Below are 15,392 nucleotides of genomic sequence, written 5' to 3'. Positions count from 1 at the left end.
CAGACTCCTCTTCCCCTTTCAATTTAAACAACCACAGTGGAAAACAAGTGTTTACATTTGAAATACAGTTTAATTAAAGACCATCTAACATGAGAATATCTGACGCAGAAATTCAAAGAATTAGTCAGAGCTTTTCATTTAGTACTTGTCGGTGCAAATCTAGATTATAACCACTCCCTGTCGACTTTACAAATCTATGCGAAGCCTATATTATTAAAAGATCTGTTGGGTAATATTTCTCTCCCATAAACGAATACATAATCATCTTCAAAATTACTGTTCTGCTGTCACTTGGACCAGGAGCACAAATTTCACAGGTTAACTATATTCTGCAGTTTGGCAATACAAGCAGCATTTTATCATCTGGTGAGACGGGTTGATGGTAGAATGAACATAAAGGGGCAATACTAGATTAGTGAATATATTCCATGTTTATACACAGGTACATGCAGAAAAACACATACTAGTGTGAACCATCCATGGAAAGTAAAGCATTTGAATGAGGTCACAAAATTGAAAGTGGGACCACTAAATCAAGTATAGCTGCTTTTATATTAGATTAAGTGATGCATACATACTGTCTGCTTCCTGCTATTGGGTCTCCTCCAGCCAGCAAGAATTCAAAAGGTAACTTTACTGAATTTTATTAAGATCAGGTAATTTTCTTTTGTAAAAAAAAAAATCACCAGCAGCAAGCCTTAGCAAATCAGCCATGTTTAGTTAAGGGCTGCTGCAAAATGCACAAGGTCAGCATTTTGTGAACCAGGAACACCAGAACTCAAGCAACATAAAAATCTGCTCGTCACTCCAATACTAGTTACATAAACAGCTTTGAAAATAGTTGCAGCACATGTAGCATAATGCACAACGGCCAATAGCAACAGAAATAGAAAAGTAATGCAAGTGTGTACTAAACAAGGCAAACAATACAAATGCCAATGAATGCCTGCTACAATACAAAGTATTTGTGCAATGTATATATAGATTCTCTGTAGTAAGAGTGCCTCCCCAAACTTGCTACATACAATACTGCATTACAGAATAAAACAAAAAATTCATGCATGCATTTTCAGGACGAGCACTTCAAGAAAACTATCAAGTTTCATGTGATTTTGGCTGTAAATCTGCATTACCACGAGTGTTAACTTTCCACAAAAAAACCTGCATTTGACAAGCTAATCTCAAATTGAGAAATTTTTGAAGAAACATAAAAGCTCTGTTTAACCTTCCATGATCATAAGGCAGAAAGAATTTCAAGTTAGATTCCCCACCTCCTGCCCCCAATTTTTCTCTCAATCTAAACGGCTTTCGATTTAGATGCAAGTGTACCACATCAAACAGAAGGTGACCTTACAGAACGTTTTTGTGACTGAAGATGTTTGTGAATACCAGGAGACAATTTCAAATAATTGAGCTTCAGCCAGCCTAACCCACAGCAGATCTTTCCTTCACTCAAATCTTTCACTACTGCCATACAGGACACATTTTAAAAAGATTGGTTGCACAGTGCTGCCAACCGTACTTCTTTCTTCTCTCCCATTTCCCACAAAGCATCCATTGTACATATTTAAAAGTACAAATGCCAATATATATAATTAAAATATATTCATAACAGCTTCAGGTCACAAAGAGCTCATAGACATTATGAACATTCAACAGCCTTTGCCAGCCCCAGACGACCTAGCCCATCGGTTTATTAAACACAAAGCAGCACTTACTTGACAGTGACACGACTGGATAAATCCTGTAGGTCTCCTGGGTGAAATAGCTGGGCTTCTTTCAAACCAAGTTTCTGACAGCCCTTCAGGAAAACGTTAATGTTGTCCTGAAAAAAAACGAAGTGAATTTCCTGCTTAGTTACACATAAAACAAGGAAAACTAACTCGGTCTAAAGTCCTTTGCACTGAAGTCTGGTGCTAGGATAAAGGCAAGACAGAAAGAGAGAGATATATCAATCTTCCAATGAATCAGCACTGGCGATCTACGGCTGTGGGCTGGCCATGGGACTGACTGGCATTTGTCTATTACCTGTTATAGTATGACTGCACAGCATGTGGGCAGCTACCATTACTGACGTCTGTATTACATTAACATTCCACCCTCCTTTTAGTCTCTTATGACACATCAGATTATTTCTAGTATCTATTTTTTAAAAAAAGCTCTTATGAACATTCACCCACCCAGAAACTGCCTGCAGTCTCACAAGAAAGGCAGGACGGAATAACACTTCCTCCTATTTGTCACTATGAACTCTTAAATATACCTGGAATCTTGGTTTGGTGGTGAAGGTCAACACTCTTGCACAGAGTGCAGCAGTTAATGTAAAATACAGTGCGGTACAAACTATTTAAACAAGGTGTGGTATGATACAGTATTCACTGCACCTGCTCGCTAGTAATTGTTAAAGAAACAGTAAGCAAAAACAAAGTAAAGTCTTTAGAAGGTACTTTAAAAACCTTAATATTGATCTTGTGTTTGGATAGAGCACATAAGAACAGATATGTTCTGTCTATGTGCATGTGGGGTTGAAATAGAAGTATACCGAGAACAATCAAATTGCAAACACCTTTTCAGTTAAGTGCAAGTTTAAGATTAGTTACTTGTTCTTGCTATTCGAAGAAACCCAAAAAGCAGAGTGTTTTAATGCAAAGTATGCTGATATATAACTGTTTGAATGTCATCATGCTCAAATCTATTTTTAAAGTTCCCAAGGTATTTCTACTTTGAAGAATTTAAAGTAAATTGAGTAAAACATTCAACAATTTGTTGAAAATACATCTGGGCATGTTACGGCATGCTTTCATATACTTGGGTTCATCATTCATCTGGAGGAATACGTCACATCAACTCAACACAGCACAACCTTTGTACAAGCTTTTCAACAAAAGCCAAATTCTGAAATGGACCAGTCACATCGAGTTAAATTGGACTTTATTTTTAAAACCTTGAGTGGCACTGCAAACTAAGGAATAAAACAGGTTTGTCTTCATTTTTAAGCCTGTAGAAAAATCGACAGCAACCATTTGTTTGCTTGGTAAACATCACCATGTGCCAAACATTTCTGCTTCCCACAGACAGGGTAAGATGCTTTCTATTGGTAGATGATTAATATTCATGATCCAAAATGGTGATTTCTTCTTTATATAAAAAAGGCTCTGGTTAGTTTTACAATTCTTCTCTTTCCCCGTACCAGCTCACATGTAAAGATTAAATTAACAGGTTTCATAGTAAATGCGGAGGCAAGTGGTTATCCATACTTCACACGTTAGTGAAGTTTTTTTTTGATTAGATTAGAGATACAGCACTGAAACAGGCCCTTCGGCCCACCGAGTCTGTGCCGAACATCAACCACCCATTTATACTAATCCTACACTAATCCCATATTCCTAACATATCCCCACCTGTCCCTATATTTCCCTACCACCTACCTATACCAGCGACAATTTATAATAGCCAATTTACCTATCAACCTGCAAGTCTTTTTTGGCTTGTGGGAGGAAACCGGAGCACCCGGAGAAAACCCACGCAGACACAGGGAGAACTTGCAAACTCCACACAGGCAGTACCCGGAATCGAACCCGGGTCGTTGGAGCTGTGAGGCTGCGGTGCTAACCACTGCGCCACTGTGCCGCCCTTTTTGATAAGTATCAGAATTGCAGGCAAGCAAGGACCAACGTTTCTGCCAGGAAACCAGATGTGAATACTTGCTATCCATGTGTTTCTACACTGGCTATTTAGCTGATATCATAAACATCTATTAATTAGCTATGTCATTTCAAATGCCAATTAATTTAAACTAATGAACTCCCAAGGTAGGGACCATTTCAAAAAACAGAGAACATTCAGTCATCTTCCTTTAACCTTCTCCAGGGTCATGATCAGAGTTCCAGACCATGAGCATTTTGCAGAACACTTGTGACCAGCACTGAACCAAGCATGACTACAAAACTGGATGTTATGTGACCTTTCACCTCCTGACCCCTCAAATCCTCGCCACCATCTAAAGGGTTCAAGTCATGAGTATGATGGAATACTCCCCGCTTGCCTGAATGGGTGCAGCTGTAACACCCAAGAAGCTGAAAACCATTCAGGGCAGATTATTGTACTTGATCAGTGCCTCTGCCACTGAATTCAATATTAACCCACTCCATAGGGGGGAATTTTATGCTCCCTCCCATATTGGATTTGGGGGTGGGGGCAGGGAAGAGCATATAAATCGGCCACGATGGTGGCGGGGGAACCCGCCTCCATCCCAGATTAAGTCCAGAGCGGGAAAGTCTGTGAACAATGGTGTTAGTTAATGAATTCCAGGAAATGGAAAGAGTAACCATGAAGGAATAGGCCTGTCACTGCACAGGGAGCACGCCATGCAAATGTGTGTGGGTTTCTTGCCGGGGAGAGGGGGAGTGGGGGGAGTGGGGGGGGGGGGGGAAAGAGGGGGAGTGGTCCCCTCGTTAACAGGCACAGAGCCTGAATGAGAGACCTGGCATTGGGAAAGGGGGAGCGCCACTGAGAGCCATCCCCCTGCCCTTTGCTCCCACCCCCCACCCCTGCAAAACCCCTCCTGCCCTGACTTACCGGTGACCTAGTTCCAGGACCTCGGGTGAGTCCAGTACCAGCAGCAGCCGCCACCTTCATGGTGATGCTGCTCAGTTAAACAGCTGCCAGTCTCTGATTGGCCGGCAGCTCTCAGCAAATGGAACTTCCGCTGCTGAGGTCCTTGATCACGGGGAAGGTCTACTGTTGTCCACTTAAGCGCCTAATTGGCACTTGATCTGGCAGGCCTTCCACAGAGGTGACGACGCGGGGCTGTCGCTGGCACTTTTGCCGGTGGCTGAGACCCCCACCGCCCGGATAAAATCCCGCCCTATGGATGTAATATGCATGATCCACAGCAAATCACCAAGGCGATTTCACTTCCCTCCCCTATGACCTCTACCGGGAAAAACAAGAGCAACAATGTAGTAGAACAACCATTACCTCCAAATTACATACTGTCTTGATTTGGTCATATAGCAGCATTCCTTCATTGTTACTCAATCCACTTCCTGGAATTCTCTAACTAACACCATGGTGAAAGCACCATCACAAGTCCTGTCTCACTTCATCAGAAGATCCACCACCTTCTCAAGGCAACTAGGCTCAAACAAACGTAGCCTTGCCAATGTCACCCATCTTTTAAAAATTGGAACGATAAACGAGCATGAAACGTCAGCATTAACTTTAGCAGTTTAAGAAATCAGTCTATGAAGTGTGAAAATAAAGACTTGCATTTAGAGAGCACCTTTAATAACTTCAGCGTTTCCCAAAGCACTTTACAGCCAATGAAGTATTTGTGAAGTGTAGTCACTGTTGTAATGTAGGAAATGTGGCAATTCGCACACAGCAAGGTCCCACAAACAGCTATGGGATAATCTGTTACAGTGATGCTGGTTGAGAAACTGACCCTGCTCTTCGAAATATTATTGTGGGATCTTTTATGTCCACCTGAGGGGGCAGATGGGGAATTGTTTTAATATGTCATCCAAAAGACAGCACTTCCGATAGCATAACATTTCCTCAGTGCTGCACTGTAGTGTCAGCCTAAACTTTATGCTCAAGACTCTGGAGTGGGACTTGAACCCACAACCTTCAGGCTCAGAAGTGAGAGTGCTACTCATTGAGCCACAGCTGACACATAAGGAGGTGAGGTCTTTCCTTTCATTTTGGTAAATTCTTTAATATACTGCAGGAAAAACAAAGACGACACAAAACCATGGACGTACGTGCCATTAAAGACTAACGCCTATCCAGCTTATAGTTTATTTAAAAAACCTCTCAAACAACTAAACACACATGTATACTACAGACATACACAATTCTATATGCAGCTAGAAAACCTGCAATTCTTATGCCATCTTTAAGAACACTATCCCAAAGCAAGTCTTCGATATTACAGTCAAAGAAAAACAAAACAGTGGGACAACAGAAACTGCACTGAAATCGGAGTGAAATTGCACTCCCAGCAAAATTGCTGTGTCAGATGATTTGAGTTTTCAATGGGTTTGTCATCCTGATACGCATTCTGCTTTTCTGTAAGTAAAACTTTTTTTTTAAGGCTTGCCTCTACTTCTCCCCTGAGAGAGTTGACGCCTGGCCAGGGGTGTGGGCCCACAGATGTCAGGTTTTCTCTGGTACCTCCCGCAAGTGCCTCACCTTAAATCATGCGTAAAACTTGACAACAAAATTCTCAAACTCACAGCCTGACCTAACCCAGTCTTCCCAACAGCACTGAAGACTGCTATTAGTGGGAAGGAGATGATGGAGCAAATGTGTAGGAAGGTTGCAGAAAGGTGCTAGAGCTTTTTAGTAGTGATAACAGGAGACTTCAGTTATTCTAATATAGACTGAGAAAATATCAGGGTTTGAGCAAAGAGGGAGAGGAATTCTTGATCAGTATCCTTCCAGCCCAATGAGGAGGGAAGCAGTGCTGGATCTAATTCTGGGGAAGGAAGTGGGGCAGGTGGAGCTTATTACAGTGGTGCAGCATTTGGGAAACATCGATCACAATATTAGGTTTCGAAGGCAAAATGAAGACAAAGGACAAGGAAACGTCAAAAATGAAAATACTCAACTGCAGGAGGGCTAATTTCAGTGAGTTGGAAAGGGATCTGGCTCAGGCAGATTGGAATCAGATTGGTGAAACTGTAAATTAACAATGAGGGAAAGGGGCTTTCAAACACAGGCCATTCAGGTACAGACGAGACACATTCCCAGGATGGGGAAAGGAAAGGAATGCAAAACTAGAGCTCTCTGGATGACTAAAGATGTCAAGATTAAAATGGAAGAGAGAAAGTAGCCTTATGATAAATGTCAGGTTCATAATTCAGGAGAGAACCAAGCTGAATACAGAAGTACAGGGGAGAACTGAAACAGGTAATCAAAGGGGACAAAGAAAGTATATGAGAATACATCAGCGGGTCACATAAAAGGGAACTCAAAAGGTATTTTATGAACATACAAATAGTAAAAGGATGGTGAAAGGACCAGGGGGGCCGATTAAAAAACACAAGAAAAAATCCTCTTGTGGAAACAGAGGATTTTGCTCAGGCACTAAAAGAGTACAAAAGAAAAACACTGCAGATGCTGTAAATCTGAAACAGCAGAAAATACTCAGCAGGTTAGGCAGTATGCATGGACAGAGAAACAGAGGTAACATTTCAGGTCTGTGACTTTTCGTCAGAACTGGAAAAAGTTAGACGTACACCATTAGATGCTGCCTGACCTGCTGACTACTTCCAGCATTTTCCATTTTTATATCAAATGAGTACTTTGCATCTCAGAGTCATAGAGAGATACAGCACTGAAACAGGCTCTTTGGCCCACTGAGTCTGTGCCGACCATCAACCACCCATTTATACTAATCCTACATTAATCCCATATTCCCTTCCACATCCCCACAATTCTCCTACCACCTACCTACACTCGGGGCAATTTACAATGGCCAGTTTAGCCTCAAACCTGCAAGTCTTTGGCTGCATCTGCCTTCACAAAGCAGAACAATGTCACAGTAAAGGAGGTAATAGAAAACTTGGATAGAATAAATATAGAGGTCAGTCAGCCTAATGTCGGTGGTGGGGTAACTTTGAGACATCAATCTGCGACAAAATTAATTGGCACTTCGAAAAATATGGGTTAATAAAATGAACGACAGCCAGCATGGATCTGTTAAAAGCAAATCGCATTTGACTAACTTGATAGAGGTCTTTGATGAAGTAACGGAGAGGCCTGATGAGGGTAGTTCGGTTGATGTTGTGTATAAGGACTTTCAAAAAGCGCTTCACAAAGTACATGATAGATTTGTTTGCAAGATTAAAGCGCATAGGATTAAAGTGGCTGTGGCTGTGTTGGTACGAAGGCGAAGGAAGAGAAAGCAGAGAGTAGCAGTGAACCGTTGCTTTTCCACACTGGAGGAAAGTATACAATCATGTCCCCAGGGGTTGCTGTCGGAATCACTGCTCTTTTTGATATACATTAATGACCTGCACTTGGGAATACACGGCATAATTTCAACATTTACAGAAGTCAGGAAATCCAGAAATATAGTAAACAATGAGGATAGTAATAAACTTCAGGAGGACATAGACTGGTGAAATGAAGAGACACATAGTAGATGCAATTTAATGCAGAGAAGTGTGAAGTGACTCATTTTGGTAAAAAGAATGAATAGAGGCAATATAAACTGAAAGATACAATTTTGAATTGGGTGCAAGAACAGAAAGACCTCTGCGTATATGTACACAATACGTTGAAGGTGGTAGGATATGTTGAGAAGGATGTTAAATAGCCAAATGAAATCCTTGGCTTTATAAATAGAGACGGCAGAATTTTGTGCCCTTGGAGGCGGACATGGCAGTAGGCAGCAAACAAAATGCCAGATAATAACCACTCAACGGCCTCTTCCCACCTCCACCTCAATTAGTGGAAGGTGGATGGGCCCGCCGCAGCCGGGAGACCTCCTGGCAGGTCGAGGGGTTCCCTCCTAAGGAGGCAATCCAGGACCCCCAGAGGGCCCTCCCAGCGGCGATCACCGCAATCCTGGAAAGACCCCACCCTCACCAAACCCCCTCCTCCAACAACACCCCATTGCCAGGGCTTGCATGAATGGCAACAGCGACCCTGACCCCACTCACCTGTCCTGAGATCTCTCCGCGCTGTTGGTACTGGCCAGCAGCTCTGGAGGCAGTAGCTCATCCCTTAAAGGGAAAACGCTCCCGATGGCAGGCATTTAATTGCCTGCCCACCATGGAATGGATTCAGGGATCTGAGAGAACTGAGGCAGGGACTGAGAGAACTTTAGGAAGGTTGTCAAGGCCTCAGCGAGTGTGCAGATGAAATTTACTGGAATGGTATCAAGAATGAAAGATTCCAGTTGCATGGAGACAGTAGAGAAACTGGAGTAGGTCTCCTTAGACCAGAGAAGGTTAAGGGCAGATTTCATAGAGGTGTTCAAAATCATGAATGGCTTTGATTGAGTGAATAAAGGGAAATGTTTTCCAGTGGCAGAAGGGTCTGTAACCAGAGGTCACCGATGTAAAAGAACGAGAGAAGGCAGAACCCTTAGGAGTATTGACAGGCAGAGAGATCTGGGCGTACGGGTCCACAGGTCACTGAAAGTGGCAACGCAGGTGGATAAGGTAGTCAAGAAGGCATACGGCATGCTTGCCTTCATCGATCGGGGCACAGAGTATAAAAATTGGCAAGTCATGCTGCAGCTGTACAGAACTTTAGTTAGGCCACACTTAGAATATTGCGTGCAATTCTGGTCGCCACACTACCAGAAGGATGTGGAGGCTTTGGAGAGGGTACAGAAGAGGTTTACCAGGATGTTGCCTGGTCTGGAGGGCATTAGCTATGAGGAGAGTTGGACAAACTTGGATTGTTTTCACTGGAACGACGGAGGTGGAGGGGTGACCTGATAGAGGTTTACAAAGTTATGACCGGCATGGACAGAGTGGTTAGTCAGAAGCTTTTTCCCAGGGTGGAAGAGTCAGTTACTAGGGGACATAGGTTTAAGGTGAGAGGGGCAAAGTTTAGAGGGGAGGTGCGAGGCAAGTTCTTTACACAGAAGGTGGTGAGTGCCTGGAACTTGCTGCCGGGGGAGATGGTGGAAGCAGGTACGATAGCGACGTTTAAGAGGCATCTTGACAAATACATGAATAGGATGGGAATAGAGGGATACGGTCCCCGGAAGTGCAGAAGGTTTTAGTTTAGGCCGGCATCAAGATCGGCGCAGGCTTGGAGGGCCGAATGGCCTGTTCCTGTGCTGTACTGTTCTTTGTTCTTTGAGAGGCGACATGAGGGGGAAAAAATGCAACAAGTTACGATGATCTGGAATGCATTGCCTGAAAGGGTGATAGATGCAGATTCTATAAAGGAATTGTAACAACATTTGAATGGGAAAAATTGCAGGACCACAAGGAAAGAGAAGGGGAGTGAGACTAATTGGAAAGCACTTTCAAAGAGCCAGCAAGGTGCAACAAGCTGAATGGCCTCCTGTGTTGATCATTCTATGACTTTATAATTAAGCTAGCGCCTAATGCTAGTAACATAGTCTGGCTCATGTCAGCTAATACAGCACAGATATGGGGATTAAACCTTCTTCATTCATATTGTTGCTAACTGGATAAATTTGCTGAGCCAAGTAATATTTGGATCAATTTGCAAAAACTAGATTAATTCCTGCGATGACAGAGCTTTCCTATGATGAGAGATGGAATTACATTCTCTGGAAGTTAGAAGAATATGAGACGATCTCATTGACACACACAAGATTCTGAGAGTGACTGACAAGGTAGATGCGGAGAGGCTGTTTCATCTGGCTGGAGTGTTTAGAACCAGGAACCACAGTCTCAGGACAGGAGGTCGGCCAATTAGGACTGAGATGAGAAGTTTCTTCACTCAAAGGGATGATTAGTTGTTGGACATGTTCAAGCCTGACATCGATAAGACTTTTGGACTCTAAGGGAACCAAGGGATATGGGGATAGGGCAGGAAAGTGGAGATGATCAGCCACGATCTTATTGATTGAGGGAGTATGTCACTCTCATGATTCTATTCATGTTGATTAGATCAAAAGACCACAAGAAATAGGAAGAGTAGGCCATTCGATCCCTCGAGCCTGCTCTGCCATTCAATAGGATCATGGCTGATCTGATTGTGGCTTCAACTCCACAATTCTGCATGCCCCCCCAGAACCTTGACTCCCCTGTAGATCTAAAATCTGTCGAACTCAGTCTTGAATATATTCAATGACCCAGCACCTATTGCTCTCTGGGGAAGAGAATTCCAAAGATTAACAATCCGCAGAGAAGAAATTCCTCCTCGTCACCGTCTTAAAAGGGAGACCCCTTATTTTGAAACTGTGCCCCTTAGTTCTAGAATCCCCCATGAGGGGAACCATCCTCTCAGCATCTACTCTGTTGCACCCCCTCAGAATCTTATATGTTTCAATAAGATCACCTCTCATTCTTTTAAACTCCCAGGAGTATAGGCCCAACCCTTCTGCATTAGACAATCCCTTCATCCCAGGAATCAGCCTCGTGAAAACAAGACCCTTCCTAGTTTCTGGAGGTGCAACTGTGAGTGGGGGTGGCGGGAGTAAGAAAATTGTAAATTCTCGCACCTGTCAGTCTGCCACACAGCAGAATTCAACTCAGTTGAAAACAAAAACCTCAGCACCATGCTCTTACAGTAATCCTTTTGAAAATGAAAATTAGTCCTGCTAAACAAAGCAAAGAGAAATGAAAGCCTGCTGTGCCGACAAAATATGCTGGATTCGCTAATCTTCCGTTATTTTGATACAGTAGGCACTCAATAGTTGCACACCACAGGGTACAATCACATGCTGAAATTTTTCATTACATTGTGACTTTTATTCCGTCCACATTAAAGGTAATGCAATCACACAATTCATAGTGCAATGATAACCAGGGTGAATAATCTCTCAAATGTTTAGAGGTGAAGCCAGCAAAACACTTCAACTTAAATCTGTAAATGTTGGCTTAAAGACATTCAAACAAACATGTGACCAATCCATTTCACAGAAGCACAGAATGATACAGTACAAAAGGCAGCCATTTGGCCAATCGTGACAGTGCCAATTCTTTGAAAGAGCTCTTCAATTGGTCCCTTGCCCCTGTTCACTTCTCCTACCCCTGAAAACTTCCTTTGCAAATATTTGTCCAGTTCCCTTTTGAAAGTTATTTATTGAATCTGCTGCCATCACCCTTTCAGGCAATGCTGTCCAGATCAGAACTTGCTGCATAATTTTTTTCCCCCCCCTTACATGATACCTTAAATTTAAGGTAATTGGCAAAAAATGTTCTGATGAAAGGTTATAGACCTGAAACGTTGGCCGGAATTTTACACACCCCACAGGAGCAGGCTGGTGGCGGGGGCGGGGCTGTAAAATTGAGTGGGAGATGGGGGTGTCGTTCCCGATGCCTTCCCGCCCCCACTGCAATTTTACGGGGGTGGCAAGAAATGGCCGTTCCACCCCAGGCCAATCAAAAACTTTAAGTAGCCAATTAACTATCACTTAAGGGCCTCCTCATTTTACCGGCGGCAACCAGGCAGCTCAAGCCCCTAGAACACCCACAGGTAAAACCTGGAGAGACCTTCATACAGGCTGGGGTGGGGGGTGGAGGGAAGGCGGGCCCTCCTGATCGGGAACCCGGTGACCCACGGAGATCCGCCCCACCCCCACCACAGCCCAACCATTCCCACTGCACAACACTCTCCACCCACCACCACACCCCGCCCCCCCTCGCCAACCATCCCCCTTGCCTAGTCAGGGCCCAGCCGATTTTGGGGCCTTGCCGGGGACAAACTTATCTTTTTTCCGGGGCCGTCGTCCCTCTTGCTGCTGTTGGCTGGTTGCAGTACCAGCAGTGACCTCCACTCCCAATGGTGCTGCTAGCCCGCTGATTGGCCAGCAGCTCCATTGGGCAGGAAGTCCCGCCCCAGACCAATTAAGGGCCTGGGGAGCATAAAATCTTGACATGGCTCCCCAAGCCCAGCGGAGGTGGGCTCACCACCGACATTTTGGCCAGCGGGCGGGGCTTCTCACCCAACGTAAAATTCCAGCTGTTTCTCTGTCCACAGATGCTGCCTGATCTGCTGAGTATTTACAGCACTTTGTTTTTATTTCAAATTTCCAGCATCCACAATATTTCGCTTTTAAATCTATGTTCTTTGCTTGCTGATTCTTTTGCCACGGGAAACAGTTGTTCCTTATTTGCACTAACACCACCCATCATGATTCTGAACATCTCTATTAAATTTCCCCTTAACCTTTTCTGCTTGAAGGAGACCCTGAGTATTAGGGCCTGAAAGGGGTAATGTTTGAGACAGTGAGAGTAAACCTCCCTACGGTGGTGATGATATAATAGTCACATGAGGATTCTGCTGCGAAGAAGCTAAAAGCAGCACAGTGTACTGGCTAGACAGGCTTGCAGAGACTGTAAATAGTTATATCTAAATATAATAAATAAGTTATTCTTTAGCCCTACCAAGAACTTGAGACTTCTTTAAACACTCAATCTGCACTACGACAATACACAAGACCAATTCCAGTTTCTCTAATCTCACCATGCAACTGAACTCTTCCACCTTTGGTACCCAGTAAATCTCCTGTACACCCTCTCCATGGCCCTGACATCCTTTCTAAAGTGTGGTGCTCAGAATTGGACACAATTCTCCAGCTGAGGCCAAACCAGTGTTTTATAAAGGATGAGCATAACATTTTTACTTTTGTATACTATTCATCTTCCAGTTCGGTTGAAAGGTCATCGACCAGAAACGTTAACCCTGTTTCTGCCTCTGCAAATGCTACCTGACCTGCTGAATGTTATCCAGCATTTTCTGTTTTTTATTTTAAGTTTTGTTTTGTTTCTTGAACTCAAGCATTTTGATACATACTAGAGCATGGCTACCCAATGGGGCCCGATGACGTGTCGGGTTCGGGTCAGGTCGGGTTGCTCTTCCGGGTCCGACATACTCTATCACCACCTCTGGTACGTGGCTCCAATCTTAATATACTTTTGAAACAACCTTTCAAGTCCAGTTACAGATTTTGTTGCTTATCTGCACAAGCTTAAAAAGTGAAAAACGGAAGCTAGGTTAACATTCCGGTGGTTGGGTCGGGTCGGGTCGGGCGCGGGAAAAATAATGAAAGGACTCGGGCCAGGTTGGACGTGGTTCTGTTGGGCTTGGGTCGGGTTTCATTTGCAGACCCAAGCCGGCTTTTAATACATACAATTTTTGCGAACGAAGGCTAAGTTGGGCAGCTTCAAACGGGCAGATAAAATCTAAACATTACGTACAATGATACACCAGAAAATAAAGCACCCAGGAGTTATGCTGTAACATTAGACTCCCAAGTCATAAGCCCACATTTGAATTGGAGATGATGATTATGGTTCCTCCCACATTGCTTAAACAAACACAGCAGCCTAATGCTCAGGAGTTTAATTGACAGTGCCAAGGCAAAGTGGACACACCCTGCTTGATGATGTGGAATCACTGATAAGAAATGAGAAAACAGAAAACAGTGCTGGGAAGGGAAGGGATGGAATGGAGAGGAGCATAAAAAGACTGTTAAAATGAGAAAAAAGAAATGTCAGGAGTTCAACAAGATATTTTTCAAGCTGCTACAGCAATCCTACATTAGATGTCACACAGGAAAACCATACCTCAGCGACACCCTTTTATTTATCTAAGAAATGATGCATTCATGAACGCACTTGAGGTCACCACCTTTAATTTAACTTCTGAGGTCATCATCTATGGATTGGGTATGGTTTTAACCAGCTTGTTCAGTCACACGATTGCATTCCAGACTGGTGAGAAGGCATATTGTGAAACAAAGGTACGATTATAACCCAGCAACCTTTCCTCTCAGCAACTACCCTAATCTCTGCTAATCACTTGAATTTTTAACACTGACCAGACACAAATGGGGACAGTAATTGTTTTGGGCCCAATCAGCAATCCAGTCACAAATTGTGCTAGTTTTCAGAAGCAGACTTTTTGCTTAAGATTCCGCTCAAACTCAACTGAATATTATTGAATGTAAAATCTTCCATGAACCAGCACAATTGGGCAGGGTTTTACAATGTAACTGATTGTTTAGCTTTTTCTTGATTTCAAAGATATTCCTCAATATTTAAGAGTGGTAAGCAGGTGCAGCTTTATTGACACAGCTGAAAATCGGTTTATCGCAAAGAATAAGCATCGTTAATCAGACCGTCTACCACCTGTGAGTATCCCAATTTTAAATAACTGAAAATGACTTTAAAGAACTATACAGACTCATACTGGCTGTACTTGGTGCACAGCAGTCAGTTTCTTAGTAAATTAAATACCTTAATATTTTAAAGCTTTTAAAAAGGTGCCCATTAACACCAAAAAGACTTAATTTTTAGGGCCACCTCGAATGCCCGAAGGTGATTATTTCAGTCTGGGGGTGTGGCCAACTTTGTGGGTGGGGCCAGCTTCCAACACGATTTCTTTTTTAACTAAAGCAAAAGATCATTGAAACACAATTCACACTGAACATAACTTGAGCTTAAAATTCCTCATTCTTTTCTTCTTACTTACCGGATTTTGGGTCAACTGTGCTGGAAAAAACAAGCGTAACCCAATGGAAACTCCAAGCCAAAAGCTCACAGCAATCCATTCATGCTTTCAGTGCACTATCATTTCATCCGATTAACCATTTCAGTATATTGACCAGTACTCAGACATCTGGCAACTCAAATCAGGCAAATAACCAGTCAGATTTTATTTTGCTACAATCAGTGCTGTATCTCTAAATAAAATAAAATAAATAAAATACGAAAATAATGCAA

At 43.1% G+C, this 15,392-nt stretch overlaps 1 protein-coding gene across 11 annotated transcripts in view; it reads right to left on the bottom strand.

Moving 5' to 3' along the window:
* Positions 1-15,392, bottom strand: part of lmo7a (LIM domain 7a) — a 245,078-nt gene that overhangs the window by 117,675 nt on the left and 112,011 nt on the right. For all 11 annotated transcript variants that reach the window (XM_068034330.1, XM_068034327.1, XM_068034332.1 and 8 more), the window contains exon 5: positions 1,719-1,825. In XM_068034330.1, the coding sequence (XP_067890431.1) occupies positions 1,719-1,825 (107 nt within the window). The remainder of the gene's footprint in view (positions 1-1,718; positions 1,826-15,392) is intronic.

This window comes from Heterodontus francisci, chromosome 6 (assembly GCF_036365525.1).
Source record: "Heterodontus francisci isolate sHetFra1 chromosome 6, sHetFra1.hap1, whole genome shotgun sequence".
Classification (NCBI taxonomy): Eukaryota; Metazoa; Chordata; class Chondrichthyes; order Heterodontiformes; family Heterodontidae; genus Heterodontus; species Heterodontus francisci.
The sequence above is the reverse complement of the archived record's forward strand: the minus strand, read 5'-3'. Positions and strand labels throughout refer to the sequence as shown.